The sequence below is a fragment of the Mytilus edulis genome, chromosome 8 (assembly GCF_963676685.1).
Source record: "Mytilus edulis chromosome 8, xbMytEdul2.2, whole genome shotgun sequence".
In the NCBI taxonomy this organism is placed as follows: Eukaryota; Metazoa; Mollusca; class Bivalvia; order Mytilida; family Mytilidae; genus Mytilus; species Mytilus edulis.
In genome coordinates, this window is record NC_092351.1 from 89,390,271 (window position 1) to 89,409,937 (window position 19,667).

General features: G+C 30.6%; 1 protein-coding gene across 1 annotated transcript; it reads left to right on the forward strand.

Moving 5' to 3' along the window:
• Nucleotides 1-572: 572 nt before the first annotated feature.
• LOC139484513 (E3 ubiquitin-protein ligase TRIM71-like) lies at nt 573-10,184 on the forward strand. The gene is made up of 5 exons (XM_071268245.1): nt 573-1,470; nt 4,920-4,967; nt 6,466-6,513; nt 8,896-8,913; nt 10,163-10,184. Exons 1-5 carry the CDS (start codon nt 704-706, stop codon nt 10,182-10,184), a joined length of 903 nt encoding a protein of 300 aa, XP_071124346.1. The 5' UTR covers nt 573-703.
• Nucleotides 10,185-19,667: the final 9,483 nt, after the last annotated feature.

Sequence of the window (19,667 nt, forward strand, 5' to 3'; positions counted from 1 at the left end):
ATTTATATCTGACTATTTTATCACAAGAAATGTTTTACCTATTTCATGTGTACATGGTTACAAAGAAACAGTTGAAGTCGGTCAAATTTCCTATAAAAAGAATAATTTTTAGACGTTTTTTTTAAATGGAATAAGAACGTCATAAGCGAAAAGCTTTGGTGCCCAAATATATATACATATGACAAAATGTTGGCCAAGTGTACCATCGGGGCATCGACAAAACTTCGATGCTTTTGCAATTCCTTTATGTCACAATGTAAATTACACGATATTCAAAAATTACTTTGAATTAAAATAAATGTAGAGTAAACGAAGCAACAAAATTATATTTTTTAGTCAAAATTTAGAACCAGTGTCTTATTTTTAATGTAGCCCAATTCCAAATATATCAATTGCCATGTTACTATTAAAACATATTAAATATAGGATAACCACTAATTGTTACTTGTATATTACATCATGGGATTGAAGTGATAATTTACAACAGTATCAACTGATTACATTAATTTTATCCTTCTAACAAATGACAGTTAATCCTTTAAAAACAGTAATGACAATAATGATTTATGATAGGAATAATAAAGACTTTTACCTTTTATTAAACGAAAATTCATTACTGATCCGGAAAAAAAGTTATTCTATCTCCTTATATGGCCAGGATTTAAATAACCTTGTCATAACAACTTACAAACAAAAAATCAAAATGGCCCAGGCTGCTTCTAAAACGTGTGAAATTTGTGTTTCCGGACCTGGGCATAATTATTGTGAACAGTGTGACCAGCTGTTTTGTGATGGATGTAAAATATCTCATTTACGGACAAAGATGAGTAAAACCCATACATTTCTAAGTGGTTCAAATATAAACCCGGAAGTTAAACAATATTGTAAAGAACATGATGAAAACTTTATTTATTACTGCATGGAATGTAATACGCCGATTTGTAAAATATGTGTGATTAAAAAACACAAATCACATGACTTTGCTGAAATCAAGGAATCAACTGAGGGAATCAAAGCTGAGATCAAAATGGTAATCGATATGAAGATGAGAAACCTGCAGTCAAAGATAGCAGATATTAACCAAGGTACCCATACATATCAAGCTGATGTACAGCAAGTTATCCAGGCTATAAAAGAAGAAGGCAGACACTTGAAAGAGATGATTGATCAGAAAGTCGAAGGTCTGATTAATACTGTAAAGGAGAAAGATAGAAGGAATGTTCAAACCTTACAGTCTGTTGGCAATGAGTTAAAAACAGCGTTGGATAAGGCAAAGGAGCAGCAGAAATTTTATCAAGACACCCAGGGTATAAAAGATACTACGAAGTTGTTACAAAACCTAGAACAAATAAAGTCACAAATCGATCAAATAGAAGAAATGAAGATTCCTATTATGCCATCAGTCAAATATGCCAAAAAGTCAGTAGCAGAGGGAGAAATAGGAAAACTGTTTGGGGAACTAACATTTGGGTAAGTTTGTTCTTAGTTATTTATTCTATGAAATTGCTTTAAAAAATCTTATTATCTTTTCCTCTTTTTTCATATGAACTTTGGTATATATGCAGTCTCTTTTCGACTTAAAAGGGATGAATAATTATGGCATTTCCGCTTCTTGTTTTAATTATATTATGTATTAGTATCTCAGATAATCAAAGTTTTCCAGATTTAATAGAATATGTGATAATGCAATGCCAGTATACGCTTTTATTCAAAATTGTCAGTGTTTTCGGATCATTGATTAAAATAACCAGCATTTCATGAGTTACAACACAAGCAAAGTAATGCGTTGACTTTCTAGAATCCTAAATATATGTTTACAGTTTAAATTGGAATTCAGCAGATTCAAAATCTTCCTAGTACACATTTGAATATCAATATCTACTAAAAGAAATTAGATTTCAGATTTATACTTTAAGTAATTAAAATCCAGTACAAATCAGGATTCCAGTATCTACTACTGGATATTAAATATCCAAATGTGTAAAAGAATGATTCTGAATTTGTAGTATATTTGTTAATATTGTCATTACAATTACCCACAATTGACCAGCAAATGAAGTTATAGTCCAAACATGAAGTTATAATTTGATTAAAAGTTATGACATACCTGTACTCTAAAGAGATTTCAAAACCATAAAGGACCTTTTATAAACTAATGATATAGCAAGTTTTGGAAAAAAAGCTTTGCTGTTAAATGAAGACATATATATGAAGTGTTAGTACAAACTAATAATAGACATATATATGAAGTGTTAGTACAAACTAATAATAGACATATATATGAAGTGTTAATACAAACTATTAATAGACATACATATGAGGTGTTAGTACAAACTAATAATAGACATATATATGAAGTGTTAGTACAAACTAATAATAGACATATATATGAAGTGTTAGTACAAACTATTAGTAGACATGTATATGAAGTGTTAGTACAAACTAATAATAGACATATATATGACGTGTTAGTACAAACTAATAATAGACATATAAATGAAGTGTTAGTACAAACTATTAATAGACATATATATGAAATGTTAGTAGAAACGATTAATACACATATATATGAAGTGTTAGTACAAACTAATAATAGATATATATATGAAGTGTTAGTACAAACTATTAATAGACATATATATGAAGTGTTAGTACAAACTAATAATAGACATATATATGAAGGGTTAGTACAAACTAATAATAGACATATATATGAAGTGTTGGTACAAACTAATAATAGACATATATATGAAGTGTTGGTACAAACTAATAATATACATATATATGAAGTATTAGTACAAACTAATAATAGACGTATATATGAAGTGTTAGTACAAACTAATAATAGACATATATATGAAGTGTTAGTACAAACTAATAATAGACATACATATGAGGTGTTAGTACAGACTAATAATAGACATATATATGAAGTGTTAGTACAAACTAATAATAGACATATATATGAAGTGTTAGTACAAACTATTAGTAGACATGTATAGGAAGTGTTAGTACAAACTAATAATAGACATATATATGAAGTGTTAGTACAAACTAATAATAGACATATAAATGAAGTGTTAGTACAAACTCTTAATAGACATATATATGAAATGTTAGTACAAACTAATAATAGACATATATATGAAGTGTTAGTACAAACTAATAATAGATATATATATGAAGTGTTAGTACAAACTATTAATAGACATATATATGAAGTGTTAGTAAAAACTAATAATAGACATATATATGAAGGGTAAGTACAAACTAATAATAGACATATATATGAAGTGTTGGTACAAACTAATAATAGACATATATATGAAGTGTTGGTACAAACTAATAATAGACATATATATGAAGTATTAGTACAAACTAATAATAGACGTTTATATGAAGTGTTAGTACAAACTAATAATAGACGTATATATGAAGTGTTAGTACAAACTAATAATAGACATATATATGAAGTGTTGGTACAAACTAAGAATAGACATATATATGAAGTGTTAATACAAACTAATAATAGACATATAAATGAAGTGTTAGTACAAACTATTAATAGACATATATATGAAATGTTAGTAGAAACGATTAATAAACATATATATGAAGTGTTAGTACAAACTAATAATAGATATATATATGAAGTGTTAGTACAAACTATCAATAGACATATATATGAAGTGTTAGTACAAACTAATAATAGACATATATATGAAGGGTTAGTACAAACTAATAATAGACATATATATGAAGTGTTGGTACAAACTAATAATAGACATATATATGAAGTGTTGGTACAAACTTATAATAGACATATATATGAAGTATTTGTACAAACTAATAATAGACGTATATATGAAGTGTTAGTACAAACTAATAATAGACGTATATATGAAGTGTTAGTACAAACTAATAATAGACATACATATGAGGTGTTAGTACAAACTAATAATAGACATATATATGAAGTGTTAGTACAAACTAATAATAGACATATATATATGAAGTGTTAGTACAAACTATTAGTAGACATGTATATGAAGTGTTAGTACAAACTAATAATAGACATATTTATGAAGTGTTAGTACAAACTAATAATAGACATATAAATGAAGTGTTGGTACAAAATAATAATAGACATATATATGAAGTGTTGGTACAAACTAATAATAGACATATATATGAAGATTTGGTACAAACTAATAATAGACATATATATGAAGTATTAGTACAAACTAATAATAGACGTTTATATGAAGTGTTAGTACAAACTAATAATAGACATATATATGAAGTGTTAGTACAAACTAATAATAGACATATATATGAAGTGTTGGTACAAACTAATAATAGACATATATATGAAGTGTTAGTACAAACTAATAATAGACATATATATGAAGTGTTAGTACAAACTAATAATAGACATGTATATGAAGTGTTAGTACAAACTAATAATAGACATATATGAAGTGTTAGTACAAACTAATAATAGACATATATATGAAGTATTAGTACAAACTATTAATAAACATGCTTGAACCTGCAGTTTTCAATTAAAAAGTGGTAGTTCAAACTTTATTTAACATCTATTATCAAAATCTTATAAAATTAATCACAAGGGAAACATCCTGGCAGGGGCATACACAAGGAAAACAGCTATTTCAAATGACTGTGTTTATTATAATCCATCTTTAGCACCTGAAAAAGTGAAATAGGGAAAAAAACAACTACTTTAAATGCAATTTGAAAACTAATTTGCGATATTTTTGGATTATCTTAACATAGCTAATTCGATTTGTTTATATTTAGAAATACACTGTTTTATTTTATTTTTATTATTATTTACAATTTTAACGCACATATAAGATGTGAATGAAATTGTTAATAAGATCATTATTTTTACGCAGAGAAACTGTCAAAAAAAAAGAAAACCCGAAACCTAAGGAGAACGTCAGGTTTGTATTTATAATAGACATTTAACAAAGTTGTTTCTACTATTCCCGTTTTCGTGTTCATCTCTTCTGTGGATTTGACTTCTGCTACACTAATACAACTAATCAAAATACCTAGGTTTGTCATTGTAAGTTATATTTACATATAACATTGCATTGCGTTATACTGTTCGTGATCTCTATACTTATCCTTTGTTCAATTGGTTTTGATTCCAATAGAACCGATTAGTATGATACTAACCATTCGCACGTATACTAATTGGTTATCAAAAGTACCATGATTATAATTCAATACGCAAAACGCGCGTTTCGTCTACATAAGACTCATCAGCGACGCTCAGATCAAAATAGTTATAAAGCCAAACAAGTACAAAGTTAAAGAGCATTGAGGACTTAAAATTCCGAAATGATGTGCCTTATACGCCTAAAGTCATCTATTCTTCGGATAAGAAAATCCTTAGATTTTCAAAAAAATCAATATTTTGTTACAGGAAATTTATAAAAAAAAGACCACATAATTGATCATGTTGATATTCATGTCAACACCGATGAGTGACTACTGGGCCGGTGATGCCATCGGGGACGAAAAGTCCACCAGCAGTGGCATCAACCCAGTTGTGTAAATAGTTATCAAAGGTACCAAGATTATAATTTAGTACGCCAGACGCGCGTTTCGTCCACATAAGACTCATCAGTGACGCTCAAATCAAAATAGTTGTATAGTCAAACAAGTACAAAGTTAAAGAGCATTGAGGACCCGAAATTCCAAAAAGTTGTGCCAAATACGGCTAAGGTAATACTAAGTCATTATATGTTAAATAATGGTTCTTTCTCTTGTAGACATGTTATTATTATATAGCAAACCCTAAAACGAATCAGTGATTTACAGTACCATCAATTGCTTTAAATTGTGTCTCTTTTTCACGTAATCAACCAATGTTAGCGACGTTGGTTTTAGAATATACATATGGTTTACTTTTGATAGATCAGACTAAAAGGTTGCACGACATATATAAACAATGTAAATATATGGTATTCGTTCAGTTTAGCTTTCCAAAATATCCTACCTTAAAGTATTCATGATAAAAATTTGTTAAGAAAAGAGATCAAAGACATAAAATTACACTTTTGAAAAATTGACTAATTATGGCGCATAATTTTGATACAAGTGAGAGGTTAAGCGATATAAAACCAGGTTCAATCCACCGTTTTCTACATTTGAAAATGCCTGTAGCAAGTCAGGAATTTGACAATTCTTTTCCATTCGTTTTTAATGTGTTATGTCATTTGATTTTGCTATGTGATTATGGACTTTCCGATTAAATTTTCCGCTGAGTTCCGGATTTTTGTGATTTTACTTTTTGATATGAGATTCAAATATCTGAGCAAAATGAAAGGTGAGTATTCAAATAATAATTACGTTCGAATATTTATATAAAATCAAATTCTATGAAAGTTAGACATCTCCCTTGAGAATATCTAAATATGATATATTTTATAGAGTTACAAGAACAGCCAAACAATACAGATACAGATGCGAAGAATGCGGGTAAGTGTGATGTTATGTAGTTCTCTTTCGGAAGAGTACAAAAGACTATGTACAAATGCACAGTTCATTATGAAATCAAATATGCAAATTGGAAAAACATAGATATGTAAAGCACAAAACAAGTTTTTCCCTTTTAATAAAATTTCATTTTATGTTAAAGATGTTATAATACAATTATTGAAACAGATCTGTGTCTATCAATTTGTAACCTTTATTGTTAATACAATACACATTTATTCGACTTTCCTGAATGATATTATCAAAACGCGCGTATAGTATATATATATTACAACATGGCATATTGTATTTTAGACCCTTTATCAGTCATAGGTCCAAATATTATATCTTTGAGTATTTATAATAAAAATCATATCCACTTCTCATTCTTAATTAGTTATTTATCGTCAGACTCGGACCTTTACCTATTTTAAATGATATGATATATTCGGGAATATGTATTCTACGCTTATGTTTTTACTATTAAATTCTAATCCGTAAACTCAAACGAACATAAACTATTTATCAAATAACCACAAAATCTAACATGGGAGACGCCACTTGCAGAGACAAGCGCACATTTCATTATAAATATGAAAATATGAGTATGGATAGTTCGTAAAAATACACAGGTATTAAGTAGCTCGTACTGGTTTCCCTATACTAGTGGTTTACAAACTTGAAAATAAATATTATTATTTTGGCAAAATGCTACTGTACACTTTGACTTCAATGGCTCGAATGACTTTAAACCACCAGAGTTCACTCGTGCATGAACTCAATATCCTATTTGAACCGACATTACTATTATAAAATACACACGTGTCAACTATAAACAAACAACATCTTTACATGTTCGATTTTGTACAACGTTGATAAATACATATAAGAGACTGTTCCTGAGTAAACAAATATACCACCATGATCAAGAGGACACAATAGTTAATTCAACAATGTAGAGCCGTAGAACTTTTTTTTTACTTTTGGAAAAAAAGCATTGTGATTATAGCAGACAGCATTAATATTTTAAGCCCTGTGTATGTGAATACTGAACCTCAAATATGTAAGACATAAAATATACATGTCCTCATTCAGTAACTTAGTCAGTGGTTGTATTATATTAAAATCTATTAATTTATTAATATTCTCTTTTCCCTACCTCGGGACTAATTACATCTTATCAATTTAAATATCGATACTTGTCTGTCGCAATTTATATGTCATGCTTGTACATGTTCCCATTTAAAGGTCATTATTAGTTTGAAAAGAGGAGGTGGCGATGCTCCTAACACAAAAACGTTGAGACTGTGTTTTAAGATATACATGTTTTCGATCCTGATTTGTTTTTGTCTGAATTTTCCGTATAAGTGCCATGTTATCGCAGTTTTAGATCTTTGAATAAGAGAATAGATATCTCAAAAGCAATTTGAACTATAGTGACATACTTTACTGGGTATGAATGGAGGGTAATACATGTATATCAGGAGGAGCATACCACGTCAACTCTCTATACTGGAAGTAATGTGTTGATCTTGTTAGTCACTTCAATTTGTCTTCTTATATGAATGAAATTCTGAGAATGCGGCTACGATCATTGAAAGACGAACCTATGATTGGAATCTAGATGGCTGTTGATTAATGGTATCGATGTATTTCCGTTTTAATTATCTTAACCCTATATATTCATGTTGACTTTTTCTTTTGTTCTGTCCGATTGGTTTGCTTTAATTTGGATTATGTTGAATAAGTACACACATATCAATGTAAACGTTTAAATGCATAAAACGGAAACATTGAACAACATGGGGATTTTGTCTCCATCATTTCAACTATGATGAATAGTTGTCTTATTGACAAGCATAATATATCCTTTATTTCTATATGATGGTTCACGTTTACTTTTGTAAGTTTTTCTAATCTCAATACAATGATTTTAAACAAGTTCTGTTATTGTACATTACATTTTGGATTGTGTGCGTAACAAACATCTTTTTGGTAGACTTAAATGACATTAAAGACTGGTTCTTGGTCAATTTTTCATTATAAACTGCAAAGTACTATTTGGTGCTTTCCACATGACCTACTAGTAGTTGTTTCAATCCAATTTATTTTGTTTTAGCTATCTAATCTTATTATGTTTATTAATTAAGGATAAAGATGTATTATTCGAATGCTTTCTATTTTTTGTCTTTAAAAAAAATATATTTATAACTCGTTAAGGAAACTATAAATGGTATGATCACATCCGTGTGTATAAATAGCAATAGACCATACTTTTACAAAACAAACATATATGTGTCTATTATTTATTGTTTTGTCTTAGGTTCTTTGATATGTATTTTGATGTACAAACATAATTTTAACTCTAAATTGTGTATATTTCAGGACAGAAATAACTTCTGAGTAAGTACTCATATTCAAATTTATTAACGAAAAATATACTGAAAAAGTCATATTGAATGGATGCATAAATGTGATATAATATAATAATAATACATACTTTATCTAAAGAGGGTAAAATCAGTAAGAACATCACTAATCTCCGCTGATGCCCTCTGAATAACTCAAAATTTAACAGTAATATAATATATACGTTGACATATATACAACTTTTTATGCAAAAACAAATGGCGAAAAACATGCAGAATCGTTTCATGAACATATTTTGTAAATGTCAGATATACAAGACAAATATATATATTGATTTTTCAAAAGTAGACAAACTTCATCTGATAATTACATTTTTAGTTTAGAAACAAGAAATTATAATAACTTTGTTTGAACTGTTCTATCGTTCTATCATTTTACTTTCTACAGTAATACTGTTCCGAAGATCTGTACCGGAATATTGAAATGTTTTTTTTTAATTAAATTTGTTCTCAAACGTGGCATGGTTTAAAACAATGATTATCTGATGAACGCAAAGAATATATTGCATTCACATTTTTACACAAAAACATTATTAACACCAGAACATACTAATATATTTGAGTATCTGACATAAACACAAATGTATTTATCATATCTTATAGTTGCAATAATGTTTGTAAACACAACAAATCTGGAGTTAAAGGAGCAATATGACCGACCGATCCTCGGGAGTGGGTGCACACTCCAATGTTTAGTTGATAGGGGTGTCGCTTGTTTTTTTTTACCCCAACCTTTTTACGTCATTTAAATCTGAAAATGGATATCTTTTCATATACTTCATAGGTAAAAATGTTACCTTTTTCGATATATTTTGGGTTTCGTTTGGTGTGTAATGTGACAGTGGAAAACCAAAAGTGCCAAAAGTTAAAAACAAATGGTTGATTAAACACAGTCATAAACACCAATAAAGATGACAGAAGAAGTTATAGGAACTTTATTGACCATATCATATATTTCTGATAGTTTCCCCAACCTATTCACATATTATCAAGCTTATCATCTCTTATAGAAGGTGGACACCCCAGGGACTGATCATAGATCCAAAACATAGTTTATCATTTACTGTACCGTATACTGTAGTATTACAATCAATTTTATTCCTACTTGATATATGTCAGTGGCATAAACTGTAGCATATTCATTTATTGGTGTTTTTTATGTTTTAAAATTTCACAATATTGTGCAGTTTATCTTATAAATATATTGATTTATTTTTCTTCAGAAAACCACCATCTATTCAGTAAGTATAAGCATCATATCATTAAATATTTAATTATACCTGAGATTAGACAACTACTTCAACATTGAGTTCATTAGTGAGACCCATATATTTCAACAGATATTTGTCACAGTCTGAAACCTTCACCTGCTTAATGCATAATAGGAAACTCTTCCCTGGTGTAAATGAACTGTGGTGCACCTAGATAAGAACGACAATTGTTGTATTTAATATAAGGTCTACTAGAAATATTGGTATTAACGTCTTGTTAACAATTTTGTAAGAGGACGCGTTATAAAGTTTTTTTCTAAGAGAATAACAACCCAATGACCATGCAAGATAATCTGTATACCGTACTGTAGAATTTAGGTAGCTATCTTGGTGGTTAATTAACTCATTGACACATATTTTGGTTGAATACATTTAAATGAAAGCAAAGTCGGTAGGCAGCATGACAAAGACAGTGATGGGAATCATACTATTTGGTAAATGTGAAATATTCTAAGCCGACATTCTTACAATTTTTTTGGATTGAATTATTACTAAAAAGTTTACAATCTATAGGAATCAACACTGAAAGAAGAAAAAATACCAGGGGTCTGTTGTTCAACTTGTCGTTAGTGCTAACGCGTCGTTAAAATTTTTTTAATCATTCGATTAAAAGTAATCATATGATTAGTGTGTTGTTCAACTTGTCGTTAGTTGTGACGCTGCGTTAAAAATGCTAAACCTGTCGTTAAACTTAATCCACCTCTTTGAGGTGTGTTAAATTTGAATCATATGATTAAAGCATCCAAGATGGCTGCTGTACCAATACAAAAATGAGCTTATCCTCGAAATATGAGATGTTTAAGATATATTAAGCTCCTGGAAAGAGATTTCAGCCATGAAAGAGCTTTAATATTTAAAAAAGTCACAATGTATTTGCTAGGAGTTGAGTTGAAACAAAAATTGGAAAGAGATTTGACAAGATGGGACGAAGAATTGGATGCACTCATTCAATGGTCATTTGATAAAAGAATGAAACTGCACATTTCGGCAGATTTCCGTTTGTATTTTACCGCTCAGTGACAATGTTGATTGCAACGACGGCCACATCATTGTGCGAAATCATTCAATAAAAAACGCAAAACAGCTTTATAAATAATAAATGTTACCATAGCATTAATGTACAGGCCATAGGTGATTTTGGAAGCAAGTCTATGCTAGTTTCCCCATTTTTCGAAGTTCAAATAATAGCACATTCAGAAGCGCCCTTGACCTAAGAGTTTACACAGGCAAATTCTAATGGTTCAATTCGTCCCACAGATAGCTCGGACCATACGGTTTTTATCTTTACACAGAGTTTTTAAACATTATATATTTTTTTACCATTTAGTATTAAAATTTATGAGTTTGATGAGGACCCAAATCATGGGCGGATCCATCCATTTGGGGGAAAAGGGTTGGGGTCCAACAGTGCCTTAGTTAAAAGGGTTGTTCCAACCATATGTCTTCTTTCAAAGGCTTTGATTATCAAATAAAAAGTGGTTCACGGACCCCAGTAACCCCCCTCCTGAACCTGAACCCCAATTATTTATCATTATTATTGAAAATGTTGTACCGTAAATGTTTTATGTTAGTGATTTAGTAAAAAAAAAGAATCTCTTAATTTATCAACTGACGTGTAATATACAAAATCAAGCACCTGTTATCAAGAATCTGGAAAATCTCATTTGATTTTCCTAGTGTCAGAGATATTTCAAAAGAAGCAACTCACACCCGTTGGGAAATAGGGAGAATTTCAGTTACTAGTGCCGGTCATTCAAATAATTTGGATCATTACAAAACATAATATTATGTTTGATTTATATAACACACAACTACATGCTTCTCCGGTTAGTCCATGTAAGACATGATATTAAAGTAATATTAAATTGCGTCAATATTAACAATAAAGGGCATGCAAAAATCCAATAGAGAAAATTACATGGAGAATTTTATATATTTACCATTTGTTATATGATCGTGTTCTTAGCGACATGTACATATAGGTCATAAATTAATTTCATTTAATGTCATAAAATCTTTATCTACTATTTGGTGCAATAGGACTCGGTTCATCGGAGATTTGAGCGAGGATTTCTTGACATGTAACGGATAAAAAAACGCAGGGTTAGAATTCCTAGAACAGACACTGAGCCGTACAGTGACAAATATTTTATGTATATTCTGAACACGGAGAGGGTGCCCCTGGAGTATCATTGTCATTTTGTTTAGTTTTACTTGTTACCTTTATTTATGTTGTTCTTTATTCTACGCATTGGCTAGAGGTAAAGAGGGAGGGTTGAGAATTCTCAAAACTTATTTAACCCCAACGCATTTTTGCGCCTGTCTCAAGCCAGTAGCCTCTGGCCCTTGATAATATTGAATATTTTATATGGGGGGGGGGTCCCTGTCCGTTCATCTTTCCGTCCGTCCGTCTTTCCGTCCCATTATGGGTATATAGTTATTCCACATAATTCCTCATACTTTTGAATCCAAGGAAGATTTTACGTGGTTGTCTGTTTGTATATATATCAAAAGTGTGCATGTGGCCAGAGTTTTGATTTTTATTAATATTTGCTCTTTTGGGAGATAATTGAACTTGTCATTATTGGACTATATGCTTGAATAAAAGATGCATTTCATTTCCGGATGGATAACTCCTCCCACAGTTTGAATGCTAGGAAGTCTTGACTTTTATCACTTTTTAAACATATATACTGAAGGTGTGCATGTGGAATAGTAGATATTAAGGACATACTATATAGATGTGCATATCGACATGAAATTATGATTCAGGTTAATTTCTAAGACTTACGCCCCTTTGAACTTATTTGCCTCAATATACTACTGCAACAGTTTGTCACCAACAACAGAATTTCATAAAACCTTTTAGATTATAAGGACATACTATGTAGATGTGCATATCGACAGGAAATTACGATTTATTTATTTTTTCTTATACAATTTTTAAGTGTTTTAATTATTTAAAATAAAATTTACATCTGCGGGGCATAACAATATTTTAAATAAAGTCTCATGTATTTACTTCTTTATAATACAGTTACCTCAGAATGGAGTGTGTATGTGTGTGTGGAGGGGGGTGCATCACTTTGTCTAGGTTAAGTTTTAGATCATTTATATGTTTTGGAGTTTAGTGTGACGTCCATTTTCACTGTACTAGTTTAATCCCGCCTCCAGGTGCTGGATTTTCTCGTTGCGTTGCAAACCCGCCATTGGTGGCCTTCAGCTGTTTTATGTTTTTCGGTCAGTCGGGTCAGGTTCTTGTCTCTTTGACATTTTCCCCATTTTCATTCTCAATTTGGTCTATCAGTCTGAGACACAAAAACGATGTAGTGACATTATAAAATCTCATGTGTTTGATATTAATTATTTGCTGTTTTTTTTTCGTATTTTTCTGCTGAAATTTGAACACATTGAATAAATATATAGGAGAGGTGTTTATAACTTCTTATGGGTTTAAAAGAATACTAGAACACACCCGCGAAATCGCGGGCACATACAGCTTGTGAACAGCTGTAGGATGATTTTTTATGACAGATATTATGTATGGAGAATTTCATAAAAGGTATCAAAAGCCCTCTCCCTTTTCCCAAAGTCCGATATTTGTGTCCTTTCTGTTCATTTCAATTATTTTCGTGTTTCTAGCCTCAGACCACAATTATTCTTCTCTTTTGCTGCAATGCTTTTTTTGGTAGAAGTCAAATGAAATTAAAATTTTGCAACGTTTCAAACATCAAATAAATGTAACTGCTGATATACTAACCATTATATATAGGTCAATCCATCTGCTTTTTCTTTTGAGAGCCTTACTAACATGCCAATGGTAGGATGTGAATCTTGCATAAATGACGAAGAAAGACTAAAGCTAATATGAGGGGTGGTCGAAGGGGTCCTGATCCCGAAATCCCGAGATGAAGAATTTAAAGAAATTCATATCCCGAATTCCCGAAATCGAAAAAATATATTCCCCAAATAAATCCTCAAATCCTGAGCTTCAAAACACCCAATCCTGACGCCCCGGAAAAGGTCCTACTTCCCTTACTTTTATTTTTGCCAAATCACTATTTTCACTTTCAACAATAAATTGTTATGCCCCCATCTAGTCTGTGCATCTGTGCGTTCGTTCGTTCGGTTGTTCGTTTGTCCCGCTTCAGGTTTTTTTTGGTCGAGGTAGTTTTAGATGAAGTTGAGCATGTTTTATTTATTCTAATATATATGCAAGTGGTATGACCCCTTAAATAGTAAACATTTCAAAGAAAACAGTAGACAGAATCAGGGACTTTCTCTACTAACATAGAAAGTCCCTGACAGAATACAGAGAGTCTCTATATATTAATGTAGTATAATCGTAGTTTACACGTAGATAAACGCGAAAAATAATTGTCCTCTATTAGGAGGTATAATAGTTGTGGTTCTTGCGATCTTAACACCATGATAAGGAGAACAATTTGATTGGCTTATTTATTTTTTATTTGTTGTTATCTATCATACGATAGGTTGTGTTTGTGAATGTTTCAAACCGGAAGTCTTATCTATGACTAAACGTCAGTCTGGTGACGGAATCATATCCGGACTCTTTTTTTGTCGTTTTTCTCCCAAAATAACTCAATCTAAATAATCATAAAAATGAATGACAAATGCGACTATGTATGTTACTATAGGACACAGAGGCATGATGATTGATTTATTGTGGAAGGAAGAGAAGCGACACACAAAATGAGGTCTTCTCGTTTAATAGTATAGATATTGTCATTTAAGAGTAGATATGAATTTCCTGAACGACTACTTGCAAACACTTCTTGCATACATATAATCGACAGCCATAAAGAAAATGTATTTCAAACAAGAAGCTGCACTTTTTGCCGAACAAAAATAGAAACATAAAGATAATCCATAGTTATTTTATTCATAGTAAGCAGACATCTTTGTTGGTTAGTTGTTTCACAATCTCATCCAAAAGTATAAGAGACCACACAAAAGGGACCAAATAAGCTTCTTGTTTGCAATCGACTATTTGCATGTGCCTGTAATTCAGTGGTTTTCGTTTGTTGCTATATATGATTTACAACTTTGACGGACTGGGCACTTACACCATTGAATATTTATAATTGTCCATCTGTATCTCCTTATGTCGTAGTAACTACAATCGATCTCAGTTCTGTTATATTGCGATCTATACCATCCGTAAAAATGATCTTAAATGTTAACTTGACATGCCATACTTGATAAAATGCGGACGTTAAAGATTGCACTCTTCGTCTATGCGTCAAAGGAAATTTTATTCCCAATAATTTCGTCATTTAGCATGTGAATAAGGTTCTACTAAATCAACAACATAACGGACAGGTTTTTAAAGGAATCATCATGATTAGGATATGTGAAAAACCACGATAAAAACAAAAAAATCATGGCCCATCAATGAGGCATTCTTATTGGGGATTGAAAACAATCATGCACTGCCATTGTTTCTGGGTAAGAACAACAACATGCTGCATGATAAAAATATTCAAGTGAAATGCAAATTTTGATTATTACAAAATGTACCCTAAACCATTTCATGGTAAACAGGGACCAAACAAATCGGAATATTCTCAGGACTTTTCACTGAAATTATTTTTCCATTTAAGAGCATTTTATTATGAACTGGAAACAAAACTAAAATATGAATATGTTTCTATAAAAAATACGAACATGTTATAAGATATTTTTTCAATAATTATTGGCACCACTAAACTGTTTAAAAGAAGAATGTTATTATTTAATGCAAAAAGGGAAGTCATATAGGCCCTGATTTACAATGCGTTGTGGGAAACACTTGCTAACTACCCAATAGTTATCAAAGGCAACAGGATTATAATTTAGTACGCCAGACGCGCGTTTCGTCTACATAAGACTGATCAGTAACGCTCATATCAAAATATTTACAAAGCTAAATAAGAACGAAGTTGAAGAGCATTGAGGGTCCAAAATTCCAAAAAGTTGTGCCAAATACGGCTAAGGTAATCTATTCCTGGGATAAGAAAATCCTTAGTTTTTCAATCAATTCAAAGTTTTGTAAACAGGAAATTTATAAAAATGACTACATAATTGATATTTATGTCAATACCGAAGTGTTGACTACTGGGCTGGTGATACCCTCGGGGACGAAACGTCCAAACTTAATCATATGATTAAAAATTAATCGCATGATTAGTAAATACAAAAATGATTAAAATAAGTTGAACAACGAAATTTAATCATTGTATTTACTAATCATGAGATTAACTTTTAACGACTGATTAAAATTAATCATATGATTAGTTTAATCACAAGTTGAACAACAGACTCCAGCTGTTTTTATTGTTGATATTCATATTTTCTACATCTTTTAATTACCGAACGTGATTTATACCCGATTGAGACTGTTTTGCTGAGTGTGAATTCGCATTGCTATAAGACGTGTCACGGTACTTTTAGAACTCGTAGAACGTATACTGCACTCGCTAGCTCGTGCAATATAAAATTCTACTCGTGACAATATTCCCCAATGTTCATGCAATAACCCTATTGTATTGTTATTTTTGTTGTTATTAATAAATGTTATATTTTGACTAATATATTTCTTGTGTCTGTTTAGTTTACGCATCAATATAAATATAACAGAATTTAATGAGACTGTCATCAAAGTGAGAGGGTTAGCGCTATTAATTTTCTACATCTGAAAATGCCTGTACCAAGTCAGGAATATGACAGTTTTTATCCATTCGTTTTTGATGCGTTTTGTTATTTGATTTTACCATGTGATTATGGACTTTCCGAATTGATTTTTCTCTAAGTTCAGTATTTTTGTGATCTTACTTTTTTTTATATCAACATTACAAACCCAATCTTGAATTATATCCAAATTTCATCCTATTTTTTAGGAAATTTTTCGAAATTTCAATGTGACGTCACTTAAATTTATGCGTTTATCAATTTGGCTAATGCGGCTGTGAATTTTTATATGCTTGTGATTGGATATGTGTATCTATCAGGTTTTTTTTTGTAGTTAGTCACCGGTTTTATCGTTTATATCTATTATACATGTGTAGTCATTTTTAAAAAAAAAAATACTGTTTGCAAAAGTATGAATAATTCCAAACGATAAGGATGTTCTTATCCTAGACACAACATTTTGGAACTTTTGGTCCTCAATGGTCTTCAACTTTATACCTGTTTTTTTTTTTTTCTTTCGAACTTTTTTCATCGCATCTGGCGTATTAAATTTGAAACCTGGCACCTATTGTAGCTATTATTCGTATATTTCTCTGTGCTATATGCTCTCCCACCCATTTATTTGTATTGTAGTCCTATCACGTAATGTTGTCATTTTAATGTTATATTTAATATTGTTATAGCAGCGGGAGGTTTGAAAGGCCACAAAACCAGGTCAAACCTACATTTTTTTCTTAAAATGTGAACCAAGAAAATGGCCATTGTTATATTATAGTTCGTTTCTATGTTTGTTACATTTTAAGGTTGTGTTTCTGTTGTGTTGTTGTTCTCCTCTTATATTTAATGTGTTTCTGTCAGTTTTAGTGTGTACCCCAGATTTGTTTTTTCTCCATCGATTTATGAATTTTGATCAGCGGTATACTACTGTTACCTTTATTCTACAAATTAAGACAGCAGACGTTCACCGCTTTTCGAAATTGATAAATCGATTGAGAAAAAAAAAACAAAATTCAGGTAACAAACTAAAACTGAGGGAAACACATCAACTATAGTAAACACCGCCAGATTCTGTATATATGTGCCTGTCCTATGTCAGGAGCCTGCTATTCAGTGGTTTTCGTTACATGTTACATATTTGTTTTTCGTTCATTTTTTGTACATAAATTAGGTCGTTAGTTTTCTCATTTGAAGTGTTTTACATTGTCATTTTCTACATAGCTTACTATGCAGTATGGGCTTTGCTTTTTGTTGAATACTGTATGGTGACCAATAGGTGTTTATTTTTGTGCTATTTCGCTTTCTTGTGGAGAGTTGTCTCATTGACAATCATACCACATCTTCTTTTTTTTTTTTATATAAGAGGAGAACAACGACAAAACAGAAACATGAAAATGCAACCAACACAGAAACGAACTGACTTTAAAAGGCGGAACATATGGCAAAATTTGGGGTATTTTCAAAGCGGCAATGTTGCCTTATCATAACGGCAGCCATTACAATAACATTGTATATGCCCCTAAAGTAAAAATGCCAATACGCCCATGTATATGCTGTATCAACAATTTGTTCGAATATAGTTGAATTGTACAGGTTTTTATAGTTCTTTTTGTGTTCAAAAGAACATTTACTACTTTGAAAACTTTCCTTCTTTTCAATTTGAAAATCGGACGCATAACCGACTGATGATTGCTATATAAATAGCTAAAATCTTAGAAACGCAAGGTTCAGAACAGAAATTAAGATACAAGAAGATATTGTTCATGATTTTTCCGCATTAAGGGGAAACACCTTGTATGTTGAATGTTAAAGCTTAATATAACTTTAAAACTACCTGCTTTCTTAAGTTTACGTCCAAATTCTTTTAAAACATGATGATTTTCACCTTCCCATTTTGAAAAAAATTCAAATTTTCAGCATTTTTCCTTAGATTTACAAACCATTTTTGTAAATATCCGTCAAAAAAAGTTTTCCGAAACACATTAGTCTTAGATCCATGGCGGAAATGAACTGGATTATCAGAAAATTTGATATAATTTATAATTTCAATCTTAGACTAAAAGAAGTAATTCAATCATAAGGGCAAAAGTCACGTGGTGCAAATCATATTAATAAAATACCTATGATTCGATTGACTACTGTTGAACTAATTCTTGGAATAACGTTAAGTAAAACTGAGGATATTCGTTGAGCTACTGTCTATCTTTTCCATCTATTTGTAATGTCATTTCTTTTTATTTTCCTCATTTGTTGTTTTAGTCTTAAATAACAGAATTTCACATTTCACGTCATTATTGAATAATACATTTGTTTATTTGTTAGTTGAATCGTATGTTTAGCAACGTCCAATTGTGAGCTGTAGTTGTATAGAAAATATAGAAAATTAACCTGTTAAAGGTCAACATGATTATAAGGAAATGATTCAAACTTCAAAGTTGATGGGAGTGACTAGATTTGTATAACAGGTCCAAAGTACTACACTGAGTAAATCACAACAATTGTAAAATTTTAACCAGTTATATTTATCTGTATTCAAGATAACATGATCCATTCACTGATTTATTACAGACAATTTTTTTAGAATATTAAATGAATATCGTTGTTAAACGTTTTCCTTGTAGCATGATGGAAAATTTTGTTTAATTTAGTATTTCAAAGATGATGTAACATTCTGATTTCTAAATCTTTTTTTCCAAATAACATTACATTTGTCCATGTAATTTAATTTTACTGTAATTGCATTATCTTATACATTTTATAACGATCAATG